The sequence below is a fragment of the Corylus avellana genome, chromosome ca1, assembly GCF_901000735.1.
Source record: "Corylus avellana chromosome ca1, CavTom2PMs-1.0".
In the NCBI taxonomy this organism is placed as follows: Eukaryota; Viridiplantae; Streptophyta; class Magnoliopsida; order Fagales; family Betulaceae; genus Corylus; species Corylus avellana.
In genome coordinates, this window is record NC_081541.1 from 18,822,108 (window position 1) to 18,846,918 (window position 24,811).

The 24,811-nt window shown below is 42.0% G+C and overlaps 1 protein-coding gene across 1 annotated transcript in view; it reads right to left on the reverse strand.

The window, feature by feature from the left end:
• LOC132182084 (eIF-2-alpha kinase GCN2) overlaps nt 1-22,961 on the reverse strand; it is an 80,116-nt gene extending 57,155 nt beyond the window's left edge. Inside the window, exons 1-10 of the mRNA XM_059595292.1 lie at nt 22,419-22,961; nt 21,364-21,438; nt 21,220-21,279; nt 21,027-21,132; nt 20,364-20,468; nt 1,756-2,172; nt 1,172-1,300; nt 1,004-1,090; nt 839-925; nt 635-746 (exon numbers count right to left, since the gene is read on the reverse strand). Of these exons, the coding sequence (XP_059451275.1) occupies nt 635-746; nt 839-925; nt 1,004-1,090; nt 1,172-1,300; nt 1,756-2,172; nt 20,364-20,468; nt 21,027-21,132; nt 21,220-21,279; nt 21,364-21,438; nt 22,419-22,573 (1,333 nt within the window). The 5' untranslated portion in view covers nt 22,574-22,961. The remainder of the gene's footprint in view (nt 1-634; nt 747-838; nt 926-1,003; nt 1,091-1,171; nt 1,301-1,755; nt 2,173-20,363; nt 20,469-21,026; nt 21,133-21,219; nt 21,280-21,363; nt 21,439-22,418) is intronic.
• Between the last annotated feature and the right edge of the window lie 1,850 nt (nt 22,962-24,811).

Here is a 24,811-nt window from a genome sequence, read left to right on the forward strand (position 1 = left end):
GATTTCAAGGCTTTCAACTTATGCGCCAACACATAACTAAGAGATCTCTGAAAACTATAGGACATCCCCCATGTTTTCACCTGCTCCACAAAACCCACTAATTTCAACCACATATTCTCAAACTTAAAATACCTTCTACCCCTACCCGACACACCACAATCCAACATCACAAGAAATGATCTGACACAACTCTAGGGAGTCTCCTCTTAGAAACATCAGGAAATTGTTCTTGTCATTCCAAAAATAGAAGAAACCTATAAATTCTAGACCATAACTAAGAATCACCCATCGCTAACAAAACAACAAAACTGCAAAAAAAATTCCAATGAATTTCTTGTTGGAATGCGCCCTCATACCCCCGCCTACCACCTCATGACTACTCTTGCTACCAACTCATCTCTCCTAAAGTTACAATATCAAAACTAATAACCATATAATCATATTTCCTTTTTAGCCCACTAAGTATGATAATTTTAAGGAAATTTTTTGAGGTTTCAAAATAAATTTCAAATTAAAGCTTGATTTTGATGGCCACATTAAAGAGGAACCTATTGCACCACCTAAAGAGATTGTAAACTATTGTGATAACTAAATGTAAAACAAAGGAAAGACAGCTATAGGGATTTTCCTTTACCAAGGGATTTTAGCTCCTCAAAGTCATTGAGAAAGCGAGAGCTTGGAAGAGATGTACTCGGCTCTCCAAAATCAACGGTGGGCTTCCAAAATTGAGACATTCTTGATGAATCCTAGACAAATCATTAAAACAAAGAACATGAATCAGCTTTAGAAGCCATATTCTTGTTGCAAGAAAGAAATAAAGAGAAAGGATGTGGCCAACCATATGTTTTTGGAAAACATGATCAAAGGTTTTGTTAAATGTCGAAGATGGTTTTGAAGCTAAATCGCGAGCACATTCTGAAATGATCTGAAAACCAAATTAACAGAAATCAGGATCTGTAACAGACATTACTTATCAAAATTAATCATAATTTTCATTACACACCCCTTGATTGTACAGCTCTGTGGTTATTTGTGGCAAAGAGTCAGCCAATGGTCCTCCAGAAGCACATGCGAGGCGAAGCAGATGAACCTAATGTAAAAAAACACACCCATCCAAATTAGGAATAAATTCTACATGTTACAAAACAATAAGAGAAAGTTCAAAGTTTACCACTATTAGATCCCGTTCAACCATAGATTCTTGGTCATGACCCACAGAAGCATAAGGAAGCGACACAGAAGTCTCGCTTCCAAACTCACCATCATCATCTTCTGTTGTCCGTCTCTCAAGGATAAACTGCTGTGAAAGGTTAAACGATTTGTGTTATGGTAAAATAAAAAATAAAAAGATAGATATCTACCATACAGCATGAGGCCATAAAACCAGAATGACAGTAAAGAAACAAGAATATATAAAATTTCTTATATAGTGTAAATGGTATCATTCTATACCTGTAAAATGATTCATTCCCTTTCGCAAACTAGTGCTATATTAATTCCATCTCCCCCTCCCCTCCCTCCCCAGAGCGATAGTAATTAGCTTTGTGGAATGATTGCACTCCACTTCTGAAGAGTGAGAAAGTTTTACTAAAAACAACAAGGGCAAAACCCAAGCACACAGGAAGTTTTCTGCAAGAAGCCCCTACTAGCATCATTACTCACTAGGTCCAAACATGCATCTTAACATGACATTTTTACAAAATCATGCATCAATCATCAAATACAGACACACTCCATCAAGTCCATATTACTTACATCTTTCTCATCATCTGTATCGTTTCCAACCAAATCCTCTTCTAGAGACCTACTTGAATCAGTAGAAGATATGCTCTTATTGCTATCTTCGGTCTCTTCTTCAAGGCTATCTAAGATGGCAGTAGAGGAAGGTAATAATAAACCTTGCTTTGTATCCTGCATTTTCAATTGCTTGGCACTCTTATCAGGCTCCTTTTGCTGAACTTCATATCCAAGTTTAGCACCCCCTACTGGATGGGGTTGTACTGAAGAATTCATTACACTTTTCTCATCCACTACGAAACCCCAATTCCATGACTCTCCAGAGCCACTGAAGAGGTCTATAAAACCATAAACAAAAGGTCCCCTCTTGTTATTTGAAGCTGCAATTTCCTTCTGAAACAATTCACCACTGCCATCCGTGCTTGAGCAGACAACCTTCCACAAGAAAAAGATAAAACATAAATATTAAGCAATTAACAAGCAGAAGGGGTAAACAAAAACAGTAGCATTTAACACAACCAATTCATTAAAAAAAATCAGAAAGCTACATGTCCTATCAAATTTAACAAATTACTACATCATGCATATAACAAGCCTCTACACCCCCACCCCTCCCCCCCACCCCCAAAAAAAAAAAAAAATGCTGAGCAATTTTGAAAAAGAATGTGAGAAGTTTCAAATTCAGACCTACAATATTAGTTACCCACACATCAAGAAACATTTAAACCCCTTAGAAACAGTAAAAATAGATATGAAAACAAAAATTTCCATCTGATTCCAGAAAGAAATGTTCCATCTGGGAAATGAGAGGTGTTGCATCCTTTTATAGTAAGAATAAGTGACGCAACAAATAGATACAGGACAACCACAATGAAAACTGTTGAGAGGTTTGCATGAAGAAGGTTTTGAGAAAAGAGGAGGCTCGTTCAATGTTACGTAGCCTACCTCAAACATATTATTATATAAGCTTAAAGAATACATCAATGACCAAACTACCCTCAAACCCTAATACATTTTTCTAACACTCCCCCTCAAGCTGGAGCATATATATCATATAAACCCAGCTTGGAACAAATATACTCTAACCGGTTACGACATAAAGACTTTGTAAACATATCAGCTAACTGGTCTCCAGACTTCACAAATACTGTAGATATATCTCCATTGAGTATTTTGTCTCGAATGTAATGACAATCAACCTCAATGTGTTTAGTCCTTTCATGAAAAACTGGGTTAGATGCAATATGTATAGTAGCCTGGTTATCACAAGATAATGGGATAAGAGTAGCAGCCGAGAAACCAATCTCCTGAAGAAAATGTTGTAACCATGTCAACTCAGTAGTCATATCAGCCATTGCCTTGTACTCTGCTTCAGCACTAGATCGTGCCACCACTGTCTGTTTCTTTTTCTTTTTTTTTTTGATAAGTAAAGATATATTTATCAAAGGCGCAGATGGGCACAACCCTAGTACACCGGGAGTATACAAGAGAGCGACTAAGAAGAAAAAGAAGAAGAAAACATAAAAAGAAAATCTTGGAAGCTGATCACTATAGGCGCAAGCCAACTAGCAGTCCAAGTGAAGAGGGTGTACAAGAAAAAATGAATAAGGTCCTCTAAATTCCTGGCCGAGTCCTCAAAATTTCTTGCATTTCTCTCGTTCCAAATGCACCACATGAGGCAAAGAGGGACCATCTTCCACACAACGGCGCTACTAGTTTTACCACCCGTCCACCAAGAATCGAACATCTCCTTAACGTTACCCGGCATAACCCAACACAAGCCAAACCGAGTGAAAATGGCATTCCATAAGGTGCGCGCCACCCCACAGCGTAGAAAGAGATGGTCAATAGACTCCCCATTTGATTCACACATGCAACAACGATTTATCACCACAATACTCATTTTCCGAACATTGTCCAAAATAAGAATCTTTCCAAGCGCGGCCGTCCAAACGAAAAAAGCAACTTTCGAAGGAGCCTTAGTGCGCCAAATACTTTTCCAAGGGAAAGGAGTGAGGTCTTTAGATGCAATGATCCTATAAAAAGATCTTACTTCGAAATTGCCTTTCCGAGAATAGATCCAACTTATTCTATTCCCCCCTTCCCCACCAATTGGGTGCGAATACAATAGCGAGTAAAAAGAGGCCAATACCTCCACTTCCCAATCATGTACCCTGCGAGTGAAGGAAACACTCCACTGAACAGAGCCATTTGAGCATTCCCTATTGTCTGCAATAGACACATCCTTATTGGTGGCAATGCTGAAAAGTCCAGGAAAAACCTTCCTGAGAGGCATGTCACCGCACCAGATATCCTCCCAAAACTTGATATTGGACCCAAGACCTGGGACAAATTTAATGTGGCCTTGGAACGACCTCCACCCCCTACAAATGTGCTTCCATAACCCTACTCCATGCGATCCTCTGGGAACCCTGGAGCACCAACCTCCCCAAACCGCACCATACTTTGCCACCAGGATCTTTCTCCACCAAGCCTCTTTCTCATGAGCATATCTCCACAACCATTTTCCCAGTAAAGCTTGATTCATCAAACGCAAATTCCGTATGCCTAAACCTCCCTCAGTGATCGGATAACAAACCTTATTCCAACTGACCAGATGGAACTTAAACTCATCATCAATCCCACCCCATAAGAAATCGCGTTGAATCTTCTCAATGCGCTTCGCCACTGATGCCAGAATAGGAAACAGAGACAGAAAGTAGGTGGAAAGATTGGATAAGGTGCTCTTAATGAGAGTGATCCCCTTAGATAAATACAAGCGTTTCCAAGAGGCCAGCCTTCTGACGTATTTCTCCAACACATCCTCCCAAATGGTCTTGACCTTGAACGAGGCCCCCAGGGGGAGACCCAAATACTTTAATGGCGTAGTAGCTGTACCACATCCCAAAATACCAGCCAGCATGCCCGCATTGTCCATAGTGCCTACAGGGACCAAAGCAGATTTGGTCAAGTTTACCTTTAACCCCGAGACAGCTTCAAAGCAAACAAGTAAAGCACCAATATTTCTTACTTGACCCACAAAATACCAGAGTATCATTAGCAAAGAGGAGGTGAGAGACGATAACCTGATCCGCTTCTCTAGCCCCCATTGAAAACCCAGAAATGAGACCCCTATTTATCGATGCATCAATCAACCTGCTGAAGGCCTTCATGACCAAAACAAACAGGAATGGAGAAAGAGGGTCGCCTTGCCTCACACCTCGTGAACTATCAAAGAAGCCGGACGAAGATCCATTAATCAAGACCAAGATTACCACCGAAGAATGTGCAATACCCTGTAGTAGACCGTCTATCTGAAGGAGAACTTGCCCAATCTGCATCAGTAAAACCTTCTACCCTAAGTTGTCCATTTGGTCTATACAATATTCCTAGACCAGGTTGTCTCTTTACATACCGAATAATCCGAGTAACAGCTTCCCAATGTGAAACCCAAGGAGCCTCCAAGAACTGACTGACAACACTAACAGCATATGAAATATCTGGCCTAGTGATAGTAAGATAGTTCAACTTCCCAACTAGACGACGGTACCTACCAGGATCTTCAAATAATTTACCTTCATCTTTTAGTAATTTCTTATTTGGATCCATTGGAACATCAACTGGTCGAGAACCCAAAAGACATGTCTCTTCTAATAAGTCAAGTGCATACTTTGTCTGGGATAAGTTGATACCTGTTCGAGATCTAGCAACTTCAATACCTAGAAAATATCGAAGTTTGCCCAAATCCTTTGTATGAAATTTATCCTGTAGGAATTGTTTTAATAGGGCAATACCTCCTGAATCATCTCCAGTAATGACAATATCATCTACATATACCACAAGGAGAATATAGCTTGCACTAGTATGTAAGTGGAATACTGAATGATCTGTCTGACATCTCTGAAGACCAAACTTCAATACCGCTTCAGAGAACTTTCCAAACCATGCCCACGGTGATTGCTTGAGACCATACAATGCCTTTCTTAATTTACAAACATAGCCCTGAGACTCCTCCTAAGCGACAAACCCAAGTGGTTGCTCTATATAAACTTCCTCACTCAAGTCCCCATGTAGAAAGGCATTTCTGACATCCAATTGAAACAGTGACCAATCAAGATTAGTAGCCATGGAAATAAGAAGACGAATAGATGAAATTTTGGCTACTGGAGAAAAAGTGCCATCATAATCAATACCATACGTTTGCGTATAGCCTTTAGCAACCAACCGAGCTTTCAATCTTTCAACCGAACCATCAAGATGAAACTTAACTGTGTAGACCCATTTGCAACCAACAGTTTTCTTATTAGGTGGTATGGAAACAAGCTCCAACATCCCATTGTGATGCAAGGCCTTCATTTCCAATTCCATAGCTTGCCTCCAACCAGAGTCAGATATTGCAGCCTGCACCGTCTTAGGAATAGAAACACTAGAGAGATGGGAAATAAAACAAGAAAGTGTAGGAGATAAAGAACTAGTGGAGACGAACTGACTGATAGGATGTTGGGTAGTGCAAGAACGTTTACCTTTCCGTAGGGCAATAGGCAAGTGGTCGGATGGATGTGCAGGCAGCGGATCTGGAGACGATAAGGAGGATGACGGCAATGCAGGAGTTGATGGCCGAGGCCGGCGTTGATAAACTTGGAGTGGAGCAGGCTGGCGGTGAGGCAGTAGGGCTGGAGGAGAAGGAGAGTCCGGCGCAAAGAGAAGAGGAACAAGCAGCGGAAGAGACTCGACATCAGGCTCAAGGGAAGAGTCACCCAAAGAGGTAGTAGCAGGAAAATAGGGGAGAGACTCAACAAATGTGACATCGACACTAGTGAAGTAGCATCAAAGAACCGGACTATAGCAACGGTATCCCTTTTGGGTTGGGGAATACCCAAGGAAGACACATTTAGTAGCACGAGGGTCAAGCTTATCAAATCCAGGACCCAAATTATGAACATAGCAGACACACCCAAAAACTTTCAATGGCAATGAGAACGGGGATGAAGGATATAAGAGTGAATGAGGAGAGGTACCATCTAAGACTGAGGAGGACATCCTATTAATTAAATAACAAGCAGTGAGGACAACATCACTCCAGAATTGTTTGGGAACATGCATACGAATTAAGAGACAACGTGCGACATCCAATAAATGACGCTTTTTGCGTTCAGCCACACCATTTTGTTGTGGAGTGTGAGCACATGAATTCATGGATAATGCCTTTATCAGACAAATAAGAGGCAAAAGAACAAGATGTATATTCTTTAGCATTATCCGAACGCAAGATACGGATTTTCTGAGCAAATTGAGTCTTAATCATATTGCGGAAAGTTTGGAAAATAGAAAATAACTCGGAATGATTTTTCATTAAAAATAACCATGTCATACGGGAAAAATCATCCACAAAGGTCACAAAATAGTGGAATTTATTGGCTGCTATATTAATGGAACCCCATACATCAGAATGAACTAACTCAAAAGCACTAGAAACCCTACTAACAACACGTGATGGAAACGAGACACGATGATCCTTACTAAGCTGACAAGCTTCGCAAGGCACAAACAACTCATGACAAAGACTTGGGACTTGATGCTTCAACGTAGAAAGGGAAGGATGACCAAGACAACAATGCCATTGAAGAGCGGAGGCCAACGATTGCAACGCACGAGGGAGATGTAGGTGCTAGATCGAGATAATATAAGCCATCAACTTCATGCCCCATACCAATCATCCTCCTCGTCTTGAGATCTTGAAAAATGCACAGAGAATGATAAAAACTAACTGAACAGTTAAGGGCTTTTGTGATTTGACTAATAGATAACAAATTAAAAGGAAAACCAGGAACATGTAGAATAGACAACAACTCAATGTCAGAACTCAGATGGGTAGTGCTTGAGCTGACCACTGTGGATAGGGAACCATTAGCTAGGGTGACACTTCTAGGTGAGGCAACAGGATGATAATCAGAGAGGGAGGTAGGCAAACCAGTCATATGTTCATTGGCGCCAAAATCGATAACCCACGGGTTGCTAGTGGAGGAGAAAAGACAATGAGATGCAGTACCTGACTGAACAAGAGTAGCAATGGAAGAGGAAGAAGCCCGCTTATGGGCTAAGAACTGAGCATACTCATCTTTCGAAATGGAGATGAGATCATTCTCAAGGGTTGAGCTTGAACTAACAAGTGGTCCAGTCGGGGCTAGAGAATCCTCTTGAGAAGCAACCTGATTGGCAAACCCAGATGGTGTGCCATGTAAGTCCCAACAAAACTCCACAGAATGATTAGTACAACCACAATGAGTGCATTTGCGAGGCCCACGACCTCCAATGCGACCACCTCCCCAGAAATCACGTCCACCACAACCACCTCGACTGCCATCCCCCACGGGAACGACCATAACTACCACGGGTAGCAATAAAAGCAGCACGATCACCATTACGTTCTGTGCTCAACAAAGAACCATGATCAAAGTAATGAAGCCGAGTCAGGAAGCAATGGGAGGTCAGAACCACCCAAAATATGTGCACGAACAGACTCATACTCAGGTTTCAAGCCGAGAAGAAACCGAACCACATCCACAGCTTGACGTTGCTTTTCCATTTTCTTCAAGTCAGTGGAGAGCGGATGATACATGTCTCTTTCCTTACAGATGGCCACAACCTAATTGTAGTACTCATCTACAGTTTGAGTACCTTGCTCAAGTCCAAAATATCGTTGACACACCTCATAAATCCGAGTGATGTTGCCAATACCAGAGTACATATGCTGGAGATGATCCCAAATTGCTTTAGCAATAGGAAGATAGAGACACGAGGATCCAATGTGAGGCTCAATACTATTCAACATAAGAGATATAATCTGATTGCCGGCCTGGTCCCAAACGCTTTTGGAGCTATTTTCCGGAGATTGCTCAGATTCCAAGTGAGAATACAGACCTTTCCCTCTCAAGTGTACTTCCACAAATCGCGACCAATAAACATAATTTTTTCCATTAAGTTTCACAAGTGTCATAGTAGCTGGACCCATAAGTAATTAAATCGGAAGGAGGGGCCATAATGTGGTAACAAGATGCAAACAACTACACGATCCCACCAACCAACGAACTACCAAGTAGAAATAGGCAAAAAACTCACACAAAACAGCCCCAACTCGAAGCAAAACTTGCTGACAGTGACGTATGTCAACTGAAAACAACTTAAACCATGGCAGAATCGAGAAAATTTGTCAAAAACTAACTTGAACCGGACTGAATTTGAGCAAAATAGGTCTAAACCATAGTGAACCGGAAGGAACTGAGAGAAATTGTCAAAAAACTGACCTGAACCGGCTTGAATCTGGCCTGAACCGGTGGAAAATGGCCTGAACCGGACTGAACCAGCCGGAAAATGGACTGAACCAGGCTAAACCAGTGGTAAAATAGGTCTGAACCGGACTGGACCAGGGGAAACCAAAACACAGACAACCTTATCCCAATTTGAGGTTGGGATATGCTTATCCTGAATACGTGACAGCAAGCACTTGGAGCCAAACACCCAGCTTTGTCTATGAAAATTGTCGGAACAGCGCCGGAGACTGCCAGACCTTGCCGACAACAACCAAATTGTGCCGGCGACACCCAGATCATGCCGAAAAACACCCAACTACAACGAACAGAGCTGCAGGCGACAACCAAACCTTGCTGGCGAAACCCAGACCGCGTCGGAAAACACCCAACTACTATCTCCAGCCAACGCAGAGAGTATCAATCACCACAGACAGCACCTACCGACGACGCCAACCAACCATCAACGACAACTTAAGACCCAACAATCATGAGCACACATCTGTCAACAACGACCAATCCAACCATGGAGATGACGGCGAGATCGCACCATTGGCAATGGTGAACTTGGCGCCATCTCCGACCACGGGCTTGAAGCCCAGTAATTCAATTGCCTTCAATCAGTAGCAAGATGAATGAAAGAGGAGAAAAGAATTAAAAGAATTAAAAAAATAAAAATAAAAATAAAAAAATAAAAAAATTGGGAAGAAAGAGAAAAACAATATATCAGGAAAAGGTATAAACCCTAGGCTCTGATACCATGTTGAGAGGTTTGCATGAAGAAGGTTTTGAGAAAAGTGGAGGCTCGTTCAATGTTACGTAGCCTACCTCAAACATATTATTTTTTTTTTTTTTTGATAAGTAATGTAGTATATATCAAAAAAAGCGCAAAGCGCCTCTAAGTACACAATAAAGTATACAAAGGAACCCAAACAATACACCCAGAAAAACCCAGAAAAAACCCAAACAAACCAGTCAAAAACCCAGAAAAACCCAATCAAACCAAACACCCATCCAAAGGGGAATACAAGAGACCCAACCAAACCCCAAGAAAAGCCCTAGTGCATCTCAGGTGGAACCCTAGTGCACCTCAGGGGGAAAAGAAAAAGCATTTTTCGATCCCAAAAAACCCCGCCGACGCCGGCCCTTCACCGGAGAGATGGAGCAATCCAGATTATTGTGCTCCCTCAACCCCTTGACCTTAGAAGCAGAAACTTCAACCTTAGGGGCAGAAACTTCAACCTCAGCAAGCAGATCCTTGTTCTTATGCAGCTGCTTTGCGACTTTTTCCTTCACCCTCCGGGTATAAAACAGTTGGGACGAGGATTTAGAGGAGTAAATGGGAGTACCATTCTCTGTCATGCGAGGAAAAGGACGGCTAAGACTCCTCCCCATCTCAACCGCCCCATCGAGAAGGGAAGTAGTCGAGAGTGAAGTGCATCCCTGCGACGAGAACAATGAGGTAGTAGCAGGGGAAAGAAAACAGCCAGCTTGAACCTCCACCGGCGCAGAGGGAACCAGAACAGGGTCCTTTCCCTTAGAAGACAAAGACTCCTTCAACACCACCGGAGCGGGAGAGACAGCTCTCGGACTCAAGAACCCACGACGAAACAAACCTTTCTCCGGAGAAGAAGGACGAACAACCAGCTCCTCCTCCCCCGAAAAAGGAACCTCCCTATCCCTGCAAGAGCTCGCCGGAGAGTCCACCTCCCAAGGAACAGCGAAGGCCTCCTTGAGAATAGAAAGACGAGCCGAATCAGAAATCTCCGAAGACACAGACGCACCCCGGTAGATTTCAGGCATCGAAGAAAGAGAGCCCTCCCAGTCCCTGCGCAACGTGCTCGCCGGTACAGCCTCCGCAGAAAGGGAAAAAGTAGCCCCCTGAGAGGACCCGTCACCGGCAGACCCAACAATCTCGCCCAAAACTCGCACCGGAGAGAGAGAGAACACTGCCGGGGAAGACCCATCGCCGGAATCCAAACCGGTAACCTGCAAACTCAAAGAAGACCTAGCGAACGGCTCCAAACACTCTTCAGAGGCTAGAGGAATCCCAGCCGATACAGACTCCAAAGGTAATGAGAAAGAGTTATGGACTGGATCTGAGAAATCCGGATCCAAGTGCTGAAACGGATCCAAATTTTGACCCAAACCCACTTCAGAGACCGACCCGGAATCACAACCCAAAGCAGAAGTTGATAGGCCCAAAAAACGAGCCCTTTTACTCCTGCGATTGGGCTTCGAGACAACCCCTGCACAGACCCAGTCCAACTTACGTTGGATTTGCCCTAGAAGCCTCATCAATCCACTAATACCGATCTTGCCCTTCTTCTTCTTCCTCAAACTCACTGACCCAGCCGCCTCCGCCAGAGGAGAAGACAAGCTCTCCAACGCAGAGCAATCCACGGCAGAACGCAACCCCAAACCGTCATACTCCGAATCCCAACAAGACGACCCCGGAAGCAAATCGAGAGACCTCGGATACTCAACTGCTCTCGCCTCGACGCCCGGAGAAGATCGAAGGACATCCACGAAAGACCTCCCGGAATCGACCCCCAAAGAAGGACCATCCATTAGAAACCCCGCCGAAGATGGAACCCCCGACTCCGCCGTACCATCCGACTTGATCTGTGCCGCCATCAGTTGCCGAAGCTCTCCCGCGAAACGCCGCCAGCCCCTCCCAAAACGTCCCTCCGGAAGCCAAATGACTCCCTTACGACCACCCTCAGCCAACACCGATACCTCCAAGAACCTTCCGGCCTTATTACCTCCCCCGTGGACCATCGTGGCCTTATCACCCTCACGGTAAGATTTGGCAATTTCTTCCTTCACCTGAACCTGAATCGCCGCTTCCACCGTTTCCACCAACCACGACGAACACCGAATGCTCGCGTAAATATACCCCACGAAACCTTTTCTCCTCTCCTCCAGACGAAGGTTAGGACACCCAACCTTTGCCGAAAGGCAGAAGGTTTTGGCTTCAAAAGAGAAACTGCGTTCCATACGCCGAACCCTAACGCGCAGCACCAGCCGCGCCACCGATCGTAGAAAAAACTTTCAAAAATTCAAATTTTGAAATTCTTCCGAGTCTAGAGAGAGAGAGAGAGACATTCTAGAGAGAGAGAATCACTCAAACCTCAAACATATTATTATATAAGCTTAAAGAATACATCAATGACCAAACTTCCCTCAAACCCTAATACATTCTTCTAATAAAAACTAATCAAGAGAAGGTAGTTAAGGTTCAGTATTCTTTAGTTTCGAGTTTCAACAGTGTAAGGGTAATTCTGTTTAGGCCTACATAGCAATCACCAATTACAAAGCCCACAGTTTCGGAGGGTCATAGCATTGGGGTAGAAAGTGGGGAAGGAGAATGAGTGGTAGAAAGGTGAAAGGGTGCTCAAGCAAGGAGAAAAGAGGTTGAAGATTTGGTAACTTTTGAGGCACACTTCTAAAGAAGAAAAGTCCAATGACACTGAACTTCCTCTTTAGGAGCTTCAATCTTCCTTTACCTCAAGAGCATGTTTCTCCACCTCTACTCCATTTTAATTGTTTTATTTGTTGTATCTCATATTCATTATCATATGCTACATGTTTTTTTCATAAAGTAATAAAAGAATTACTAATTTTATACCAAAGTTCGCCTCTCCCTAAGATTACAACCAAATCCAACTGCTCAACAGAATCTGGAAAAGAAGAAACATGGATAAAACCAAAGCAGAAATCCGCTCATACAATGATTTAAGCAATAAATATTTATATCAATCCAAGAGAGCTTTGCGCCAATAAAAGTCTGATTACTCCACCCCTCCGGAATGATCCACATAAGGTAAAGAGAAGTAACATCCCAAACTAAAATACTATTTTGTCATGATTCTAAGGTGGAAGTTGAGGGGGTTCTAATGATTTGAGGGAGAATAAGGATATTCTTAACATTGTTTAGGGAGTTGTGGAGAAGGATATTCTGGATCTTTTTCTGTAGTTTCATGATTCTGGAAGCTTTGAGAAGTCTTTTGATGCTTCTTTTTACTCGTGCCAAAGAAATGGGATCCAAAAGGATGAGGGATTTTCAGCCAATTTATTTATATGAAATATATATAAGATCTAGGTGAAGGTTTTGGCTAATATATATGCCCCGTGTATCCTTTCTTAACCATTAACGTATTACTTTGAAACAAAGGTCGAGAAAAAATTGAATGACTGGCAATAACTTGCTCTACAAGTTTGACCTTCGCGTTATAGAGCCTGGTTTGAGAGCTGGTGAGAGCTGTGTCGGCACGTGGGGGCGCGTGTGAGCTGGTTGGTGCTAGCTTTAGGTTGTGTCATGGCTGGGCCGAGAAGGTGAACGGTGGAGTCCAAGGAGTTTGAGGTGTTGATCAAGGTAGGGGCATCAGGGGTGAGGATTTTTGAGAGGAGCAAAAGGATCAAAAGGTCCATTTTCTTAAAAAAGGATGAGCTAGCTTGGATGGTGCAAATAGTGAATGATTTGGTGGCAGCGGACAATTCTGAAGTATTTTGGGATCCATCCAGAGCTGGATATCCTAAAATAATCACTCAGAAGTGCTCTAATAGGCATCGATGTTTCCTAACAGTGGAGGAATTTGATGGAAGAAGAAGGTGTGGCTCGATCATCATTCCTGAAGGACGTCGTGGGTTTGGGTGGGATCGTTTCATCAAGGAAATGCAAGCGGCTAACTCCTCTCTCCGTGAACACCGAGTGATCAGTGAGTATAGAGAGCTCAGGGGAGAAAAGAGAGATAAGGAGTTTAAGAAGCAGAGAAGCTATGCGGAGACAGTGAGACTGTCGTCGAAGGCAACCAAGGAATGTTGCAATTTCTATCAAGAACCGGTTTGGCGAGGATATACGGAACAGAAGGTCCAGGAGTATGGCAAGAAGGCATTGTGTCCGAAGAGGACCCATGTTTCGGCGATGGCTCAGGGCGGTTCTAGGGTGGTTCCGACGAAGTCTTTCTGTCCGGCGAAGTCTGTTCAAGGTCCTGTAGAGATTGGATTGAATGGTCTGAAGGATGGAGGTTGCGTGGAGGTTTTGTCAACAGTTCCGGCAAGTTGTACAGCAAAGTCGGCGGAGCAGTTTGCGTCGATGTCAGTCTCTAATCACATGAAGGGACGGGAGGGGATGGGGTACCATGCTAAGCAGACCTACTCTGATGTAGGTGCTCCTCAACGTGAAGGAGTCGTTGAGACGTCTGAAGAGGGAATGTGACGTGGGGATGACCAAGATCGACAGGGTGATTAAACAGATGGAGCTCAGTGGGCTTGGGCCGGGAGATAAGAAATTAGCTGGACAGTGGAAATCAGAAATGAAAGGGAAGGAGAAGCTAGGGCCGGGAGGAAAAATAACAAAGCCCAACAGTAGGCTGAAGGTGAAGAAGAAAGTGATTTTTAAGCCCAAATGAGTCGTGGGCTCAGGCGTGGGCTATAGCTTCAGCCCAGTTCAAGCTGGACCAAGAGGAGTTAGTTTTCCAGCTAGGTTGGCTTCAACGGAGGACTCTGAGAAAGTCACGAAAGGTTCGCGACCTTTCATGGCTATACTGGCAAGCTCATCATTGGCCGAAAGAGTCCTATCAGGGGGAGGGGGGACTGGGTCAGAGACAAGAGGGACACCCAGGGTATTTATCGACACTTCTGCATGGGGTGTTGATAGATCCCTGGCCGGAGAGAAACCAAGCAACAAGGAACCTATAAGTCCGGTGATGGAGGCTCAGCCCACTGGTAAAGGAAAAACTTTGTTGACATATAGGAGGAAAATTAGGCCGCACAGATGAGACGAGGCACTGGTGGGTTCGCTAGAAGCTTCCGTTTCGGCTTGTGGGCAGTTGAAAGGGATCCTTGGCCCAAAGCCAAAAAATTCTCAGAGGGTGCCGAAAACGCTAATGTTGCCGAAGTACCATCAGAGGTCGCCGGAGAGGCCTATGGAGACCGGCGATGCCGGGGAGGACACGGGCTTGGCCACAGGTCAGCTTCTGAGGGAGAGATCCTCTCGCCGGAATGTTGGGATGGCCGTGGGGGGCTGTGCGCAGAAGGCTTGTCGGGGGGAGGCAACGAGTTTGGTTCCACTGATTCAGGTGGGTCAGGAAAGAGTGGAACAAATACTGGAGTTGGAGCTCATTGGGCCTGGTTCAGGTATGGTTGAGGACAAAATCTCAGAAACAGTAGGGTTGGAGGATTTAGGGTCAGAGACGATTTCATCCAGCTGGGTAGTTGAAAATTGCCTCAAATTTTGTCCTAAAATTGGTGTTTCTGATGAGGGGAAAAAGGAGGAGTTGGAGGTTTTGTTCAATGCTATTGAAGCTTCTAGAATGCAATATGATTCTGATTTGGGAGGCATTTCTGCCTATGTTCCTGCACCCAAAGGTATTGAGGAGATTGAGGAATGTGAGAGGGTCGTTTTGGTGGATCATGAAGCTTAACATCGTAGCATGGAATGTGAGAGGGTTGAATGCTCTCAAAAAAAGGTTGCGTATTAAGGGTCTCTTGAAAGAATGGAAAGCAGATATAATGTGTTTGATTAAGACTAAGATGAAGGCTATCTCCCGTGAGGTGATTCATAGTCTTTGGGGAGGTCAACATGTGGGGTGGAAGTATAAGGATCTAATGGTTTGTCAGGGGGGATGTTACTGATGTGGGATAGGAGGGTAGTGGAGTGTAAGGAGGAGTGTGTGGGGCATTTCACTTTGGCATGCTCTTTTCAAAATGTGGAGGATAATTGGGTTTGGGCCTTTGGGGGGGTGTATGGGCCGAATGAGGAAGTGGAGAGAAGGGCACTCTGGGAAGAGCTGGCCGGTTTGATGAATGTGTGGGAGGTCTCTTGGTGTTTTGGCGGCGATTTTAATATTGTACAGTTTCCTAGTGAGCGTTCTAGTGTTTCTTATTATTCTTCGGGCATGATAGATTTCTCAGACTTCATTTCAGAGAACAATTTGGTGGATATTCCAATGATGGGGAGTCAATTTACTTGGTCTAATAATCAAGAAAATGAGATTTGGTCTAGGATTGATCGGGTCTTGCTATCCTCGGATTGGGAAGATCACTACCCAGCAGTGTCACAAAGAAGATTTCAACACCTGCTTTCTGATCACTTCCCTTTATTACTAGATTGTGAAACTCCTTGCGGAGGTAACAAGTGCTTTAAATTTGAAAATATGTGGCTTAAAGTAGAGGGTTTTGTTGACAAGGTTAATTCTTGGTGGGGGTCATATTCGTTTGAGGGTTTACCTAGTTTTGTGCTTGCTAATAAATTGAAATCCCTTAAAGTGGATTTAAAAAAGTGGAATGAAGAGGTGTTTGGGTATATTGGGAGGAAAAAGGAGTTGTTGGGAGGTATTCAGGAGATGGATGAGTTGGCAAAGTCGAGAGGCTTAGATCTAGAGGAGAAGATTCGGAAGGCAGACATGTTGAAAGATTTGGAGAATACCTTGTTGTGTGAAGAAATTCATTGGCGTCAAAAATCGAGAGCTTTGTGGCTCAAGGAAGGGGATCGAAATACTCGTTTCTTTCACAAGATGGCTAATTCTCATCGAACGTACAATCGTGTGGAAGTGCTTCGTATTAATGGCGAATTATCCAGTGATCCAGCTGAGGTAAAAGATCACATAGTGCAGTATTACCAAAGCTTATACTCGGAACAAAGCACTTGGCGCCCTAGAGTGGATAACCAGCCTTTTTTGTCCATTGATGAGGAGGATAATAGGTGGTTAGAAAGAGATTTTGAGGAAAAGGAGGTTTGGGAGGTGGTAAAAGGCATGGATGGTGATAAGGCTCCGGGTCCAGATGGCTTTTCCATGGCTTTTTTTCAAGCTTGTTGGGGTGTTGTTAAACAAGATGTTATGGCAGTTTTCGCTAAATTCCATCGCGGACATCAATTGGTGAAGAGCTTGAATGCAACTTTTATTTCCTTGATTCCAAAAAAGGCAGATGCGGTGGAGATGAAGGACTTTCGGCCCATTAGCTTGGTGGGAGGTGTATAAAATTGTGTCTAAGGTTCTTGCCAATAGGATGAGAACTGTTTTGGGTAAGGTCATTTCCTATTCTCAAAATGCTTTTATTGAGGGTCGGCAAATCCTAGATTCCGTTCTCATTGCAAATGAATGTGTGGATAGTCGCATGAAATCAAAGGTGTCAGGTGTTCTTTGTAAATTGGATCTGGAAAAGGCTTACGACCATGTAAATTGGGACTTCTTTTTTGTATTTGCTGCATAGGTGTGGTTTTGGCGAGAGGTGGAGGGCTTGGATAGAGTGGTGTATTAAGTCGGTAAGATTCTCCATTCTGGTGAATGGTTCTCCGAAAGGCTTCTTTAACAATTCGAGGGGAATTCGGCAAGGGGATCCTCTCTCCCCGTTATTGTTTGTGCATGTTATGGAGGCTTTGAGTAAGATGGTGAATGCGATGGTAGACCAAGGCCTTTTGACTGGATTCTCGATGGGAAATAGGGTCTTATCGGAGTTGATGGTCTCTCACTCTTTATTTGCTGATAATACTTTGATTTTTTGTGAAGCTTCTATCGAGCAAATCCGGTATGTACGTCTCATTCTCTTACGTTTTGAAGTTGTATCGGGTTTGAGAGTGAATTTGGGAAAGTCAAAGATTGTGGCCATTGGTGAGGTGGAGAACATTGGGGTTTTAGCTAATATCCTTGGGTGTAGTGTTGCCGAGTTGCCTATGAAGTATTTGGGTCTCCCTCTTGGGGCGCCGTATAAGGATACGGCTATGTGGAATGATGTGATCGAAAAGATGGAGCGTCAGATGGCAGGGTAGAAGAGAATGTATCTCTCTAAAGGAGGTCATTTAACTCTCATTAAGAGCACATTGACTAATCTTCCGACTTACTTTTTGTCTCTGTTTCCGATTCCTATAAGTGTAGCTAAAAGGCTTGAGAAAGTCCAAAGAGATTTCTTGTGGGGGGGGGAATGGGAGATGAGCCTAAGTTGCATCTTGTAAATTGGAACCAAGTCTGTCATCCCCAACACTATGGTGGTCTTGGCATTCGGAAGTTACACCAATTTAATCAAGCTCTTTTGGGGAAATGGCTTCGGAGATATGCAAATGAGAGCGAGGCTCTTTGGTGTAAGGTTATCAAAGCTAAGTATGAAGACCAGGAAGGCAGGTGGTGGAGGGTTGAAGCATATTCGACAAGGTTGGAATTTTTTTGCCGAAGGTACTTGGTTTGAGGTGGGGGAGGGTTCGAAAGTTCGTTTCTGGCATAATATTTGGTGTTGGGATAATTTTTTGAAGCAAGCCTTCCCGTCTTTATTCAGTATCACTAGACACAAAGAAGCTTGGGTGAAGGATAATTTTACTTGGAGGAATGGGGTTGTTGAGTGGAATGTCATTTTTGTTCGGCCCGTCCAAGATTGGGAGATGGATTTGGTTTCTCCTTTTTTTGATCAGTTGTATTCTTGCAAGGTTTCCATACGCATTGTAGATCGTATTTGCTGGTCTTCGTCCAAGAAGGGCAAGTTTGAGGTTAAGTCGCTCTACAAGGCCTTGTCCAATTCTAATCATGAGGTGTTTCCTTGGAAGAGCATTTGGCGTACTAAAGCGCCTCTGCGAGTGGCATTTTTCGGGTGGACTGCAGCCCTAGGCAAAATTTTGACTCACGATATTCTGCGTAAGAGGAACATAATGGTAGTGGAGTGGTGTTGTATGTGCAAGAAGACCGGAGAGTCAGTCGATCATCTTCTTCTCCATTGTGAGCTCGCTAGTGCTCTTTGACATACGATTTTTATTCGGTTTGGGTTGCATTGGGTCATGCCTTGCAGGGTGAGGGACTTGTTCGATAGCTGGTGGTCGGGAGGACGATCTCGAAGCGCGGTTGTATGGAAGATGATCCCTCTGTGTCTTATGTGGTGTATATGAAATGAAAGAAATGCTAGATGTTTTGAAAATTCCACTAGGACTATAGAGAAATTGACTCATCTTTTCTTCTTTACTCTTTACTCTTGGACGGCCACTTGGCTAGCTCTTTTAGTGATTAGTTTCTCGGATTTTCTTTTTCATTTATCTCCCTCTTAGGCGCTCTCTGTTTATACTTCCCGTGTATGTGAGTTGCGCCCCTTTGCGCTTTTTTATATCATTATTACTTATCAAAAAAAAATAGTCGCCCATGTCTTTAAAAACAATTTTTTTTTTTTTTTTTTTTATAAGTAATAATGCATTAAAGAGCGCAGAGGGGCGCAACCCAAGTACACAGGGAGTATACAAGAGAGCGACTAAGTAGGGGAGAAGGAAGAAGAGAACATAAAAAGAAAATCAGGAAAATTGATCTCTAAAGAAGCAAGCCAGCCTATAGTCCATGTGAATAAGGTGTACAAAAAGAAATGAATAAGGTCCTCAAGGTTCCTCGACAAATCCTCAAAGCATCTCGCATTTCTTTCCTTCCACAGACACCATAGAAGACAAAGGGGAGCCATCTTCCATACCACGGCACTACTGGTTCTACCTCCCGCCCACCAACTAGCAAACATCTCCTTAACGCTTCTAGGCATAACCCAACTCATGTTAAAGCGAGAGAAGATAACATCCCACAACTTGCGCGCGACCCCACAATGAAGGAAGAGATGATTCACGGACTCCCCATCTGCCTCGCACATACTACAACGATTAATCACAACAATACCTCTCTTCCGAACATTATCCAGCGTGAGAGATTTCCCAAGGGCAGCCGACCATGCGAAAAACACCACTCTCGAAGGAGCCTTAGTACGCCAAATGCTTCTCCACGGGAAGTGGTTAGGCTCCTTAAAGGCAAGCCTCCTATAGAAGGAGCGAACCTCAAACTTCCCTTTACTTGAAGGGATCCACCACATCCAAAAAACAATATAAAATTGTATATAGTGTACACCCCCTTTATACTTGTTTTTGATGTCATAATAAGATTTGTACTGTTAGAAACAAGGACAATACAAATTCCTTGTTATAAAAGAAACAAAATATACCAACTGAAAGACGCCTTTAAAATAAAAATATAAGATTCTCTCATGAACATCCAATAAGAGTCAAGATTAGTGCCTCAAATCCCCAATTTCAAATATGACAAAAATAAAAAATAAACAAAGAGACATCAAATAACCAAAAGAGATTCAGAAAGATGACAGAGATGATGAGGTAGGTATTGAAACTAATCAACAATTAATAATGACAAGTAGTTCCTCTCAAGCCTAAAACAAGTAAGCTAATAAATTGCTCAGTAAACAAATAAAAGACAAAAGATTAGCATCAATAATGTGTTAACATGTTACATAAAATATGCAATGCTAAATAGATAAAAAGTTAAAACACTATGATTGAATGGCAAAGCTTACAGATTCATGTGATTGACCCACTGGCACAATTTCAGATAGGAACTCTTGAGCGGCCTCCACCAAATTGAAAATCATAACCCGTCCTTCTCGGGCATTAGAATTTGCCTAAGAGAAAACAATGTTTATAATAAAAGAAACCTTTTTGTTGGTAAACACAATTCAAGCATTCAGACAGGATTTCTCCTGACCGCATCCTCCACCACTTCTTTTAAAGGGAAGGAAATGCTATTTGGTCCAAACACCATCGGCCACAATAAAAGAAACTATGTCACTCCGTAAAAAATAAGATGTCAGAAGCAGAACCAATTGTATTATAAATAATAATTACCTAATGACACACACACCTTACATGTGCAGAACATAAAACAGTGACCTAAGTGAAATTTCAAGCTTCATTTTCAATTTTAGAGACCATTATGTTTATACATGTGGAATCATCTGGCCGCTAGTGTGGGAACTCATAAAACCACAGCTTGAAAAGTATATCCACCCACAGCTCCATGCATCAGGACCATGTCTCCAGTAATTGACTTAAAAATTAGTAAACTGAAAAGAACTTCACTTAGAACAGAAAACATAAGTATTTTATCCACTGCAACAGAATTCTTGACAGAGCATACAAAACCAGGAAAAAAAAAAAAAAAAAAAGAAGTCAATTCAAACCTGATCACTGAGTAGAGCTAGAAGCTTATCGGCATCGCTCTTTGATAAACCGTTCTCTGGAGTTATCTGCAACTTTGGACACTTGTAAGGATACCCTGGTAAGCACCTAATAAATAAGGAGAGACAAAGAACCATTACCAAGGAATAAGATTTGATAAAGAATGAAAACAAAACAGGGCACAAAATGACTAACCTAACTAAAAGAAGAGCAGAAACATTTAGATCCTCATAACCCATATCCTTTGAGTAAGGCCTGTTCAGATTCCAAGTAAAAACTGAATGAAAGAAAGATTATAGCTCATTATTGAGATTGAAGCGACATCAAAATAGTACAAACCTGAGTTTAAGAATTATTTGAGAGGATGGAGATGACCCAGAAATAACTTTGCAGTCATCTTGAAATATTGCACACCTAAACATAAGAATAAGATGGCAAAAACACAAGAATATACAGAAGTAAACATGAATGCTTCCATTGGATTTCATGAAGCTAACCAAAATGGTTGGGTAAGACTCGTTAAATTTGCTTATGGTTCTGTTTTCAGTTATAGCATCATGCTTTCATGCAAGCAGCTAAGGCATACTTTTAAGGGTAATCTCAATTGAGCCCAATTCAAGATCACTAAACAATACTAAGACTAAAATTAAAACAGAAACTGCCAAGCAACAGATCATCCCATGTACAGGTAAATCTAGTTCGTAGTCCACACATAAAATTTCATCAATTGAAGTAATTTAATTCAAAAGATCGCCATATTATTGTTGGATTCAATTTATAATACTTCAACGAATTTGTGACAATCATAGGCCTATAAATTGAATTTTGGCTTCTGTTCTTGATACTTTGATCATGATCCATAATTCAAAAAAATCATATTTTACAGCCAGAATCACCCCTAGTCCCATATTCGAGTTTGTCCAAATTGCAGAATTACTGGCCATCAACATCTATTAAATTTTTTCATACCTTAAACCAAATTCCCAAAGTATATCCAACTTTTCAGCCCAACAAAATAAATTACATCAAGGTGACTATGATTCCATTCCACAAATTCAGCCAAGTCATCCTCATCTAAATTTAAAAATAAAGGGTCTGTTTGGTAAAGTTTCTAAAGCTCTTCTTACTCCTTAAAGGCTGAAGAGTCTTTTTTTCACTCTTTATTTTTCTTTTATTTTACTAAAAAAAAAGATCTCAATTTTTTCAAATTAAATTTTAACTTTTCTTAAATGTGACCTCCAAAATCAATTCTCAATTTTTACCATTTTTTTCAAAACCTGAAACACTTCTAAACTTTGTCAACAACCAAAGCTACTGATAGGGAACATGGACCCAAGTAGCAAGTACCAAAAACACCAGGCAAGAAAACCACTTGGAGACCGAGAATCACTTACAAGGCAGTGATTTCCTCAGAGAGAAGCTCATTATCATCAGCACCAACATGAGACGCATGATCTTTCAATTGAGTCCTGCCCTTGCTCCTCCTCCCACTCCCACTCCCACTCCCACTCCCACCTCCTCGCTTCTTCTTCTTCGAGCTATGCCCCATTCTCACCCAAACCACCACTCCAAACGACCCCTTTTGCTCTTTCTTCAAACAGAAACCAACCCAATTCACCTCTTCACCTAAAACCCAGAACCCACGCCTCAATTCAGTCGCAGAGTTCAATGGCTCAAGCCTCAACGTGATTTCAAGGCCAAGATCATATGAAAAATATTAGAAAATCACAGATATTATTAATAGGAACAGATGGATTTTGGAAAATCACAAATGATTGAATATCAAAAGGGTTTTGGAAATGAAAGCAGGTTCTGAGACCTCTGAGATACCTGGAATGAATGGACGAATAATAATTGGAGATGATTAGAATACAGGTATTAATTAAGAGATTGCGTGAAAATGTATTCTTTTGAGTCTAAAACATGGTGGCGCTGAACGTGGAATTCGAACAGGGTGATGCTTATTATATTACCACATCTGGTGTGTATATATATACCAGTAGCGTCAACTCGATGCCCCCTGATTGGGTATTTTTGTCAGCTGGAAATGACCACCAAAAACTTTTTATAATTTTATTTTTGAATAAATCAATGTATTAAATTTCGCCTAGGCTCAAATTTTCTAAGCAAAAAATCATTTGTTTTCTATTGTATTTGGAAATGAGGAAAATGATATCAAAAACATTTTTCTAAGACTACATTTGTTTCGAAGTCAAATGGTTTTTGAAAAATGTTTATTGTATTTTTTTTTTTTTTATGTTTAGTGTGACTAAAAAAATTTTGGTTTGACAAAAAAAACTTATTTAGTTTCGAAAAACTGTTTTCCTATTTAAATTTTTGTAAATCATTTTTCGAGTTTTTTTCCTTCTCTAACTGTTGGACCATCATCGGACCACCGCTAGACCACCCCTAGGCCAGCACCGAGTCACCCCTAAACTACCCTAAGCCATCGTTAGAACACCACTAAACAGCCGTTGGACCACCACCAAACCACCCCAAGCCAACGCCAAACAACCATCGGACCTCCCCTTGCCAGGATCGATCCTCCTTAAGCAAGATTGATCCTTCCCCCTTCCATAATACTTTTTCGTCAGTTTTTAGGTATTATGTAAGTTTTTTGGTCCGGAAGAGTTGCCTAACATTAAAATTTTTGTAAAGAACCATCTTAGAAGGATTGAGGTCAGTTTAGAGATTGTTTCCATGACTCAAGTAAGTGAGTCTCACATGGATATTGTTATGTGATTAGCATCATTTTAACATACTATTTTGATATGAATGAAATAACATGCATCACTTTTATTGCACGAACTCTATTTTAGGAACATGTGAAACTCTCTTATTTGTGCATTTTATGAGATAAACTGAAATTCATGTAAGCATTTTATATCATACATGCATGTAAAACACTATGAAGATAAATGCATTTTGTAAACATGGCCTTGTGTCATGGCTACTAGTACACAGGCAAGGCTCTATGGTCCAATTTAGTTATGATTCGTTATTGGATCCAAGAAGTCAGCTGAGTAACAATGCGTAGCCATGTTCGCATGGTGGTCATGACATACAACATTGTTAGCAGCGTAGGCTAATTGGGGTCGGGCACAGTGGGCTCATGATGAGAACCGCTAATTTGTGCACATCAGGGCGCCGATGTATACTAGAGGTTATTTCGAGAATGCGCAAACCTATCAGGAATGGGTAAGGGCCTGAATAGATCATATGGAGTTGAACTATAGCAGTATGATCATAATTATCATACATTCATATATTTATATTGCATTGCATATTCTCTTACTAATATCAACTGCCTTGTATGATATACAATTTTATTATGGAATAAACATTTTCTCAAAACCATGAGATCACAAATTATATAACTAGTTTCATGTGATTTTATCTCACCAAGTGTCGGACTTACACTTGGTCTCTTTTCCACTTGTGAAACACAATGTGTTTAGTAGATAACTAGTAGCTAGGTGGCAATGTCGGGGAGACGGTTTGTACTTGTGGAGGTTTAGTCAAGGTCCTCTTTGAGGTTATAAATGGCGAGTGGCTACAGGACATGTGGGAGCGCAGTGATAAGGATGCTCAACACGAGTTGATCGATGTTATTTACTTAATTTATATGGTTAAGACTGGATATTGATTTGATGTTTTGAGAGTGTATCCATTTTGGAGTTTCTTTCGGTTTTGATGTATTGAATAATAGATTTTATTCGGATGTGCTATCTTAATTTAAGTTAATAATTCTTCCGTTGCAATTGCCAGTTAGATCATTTGAGACTTA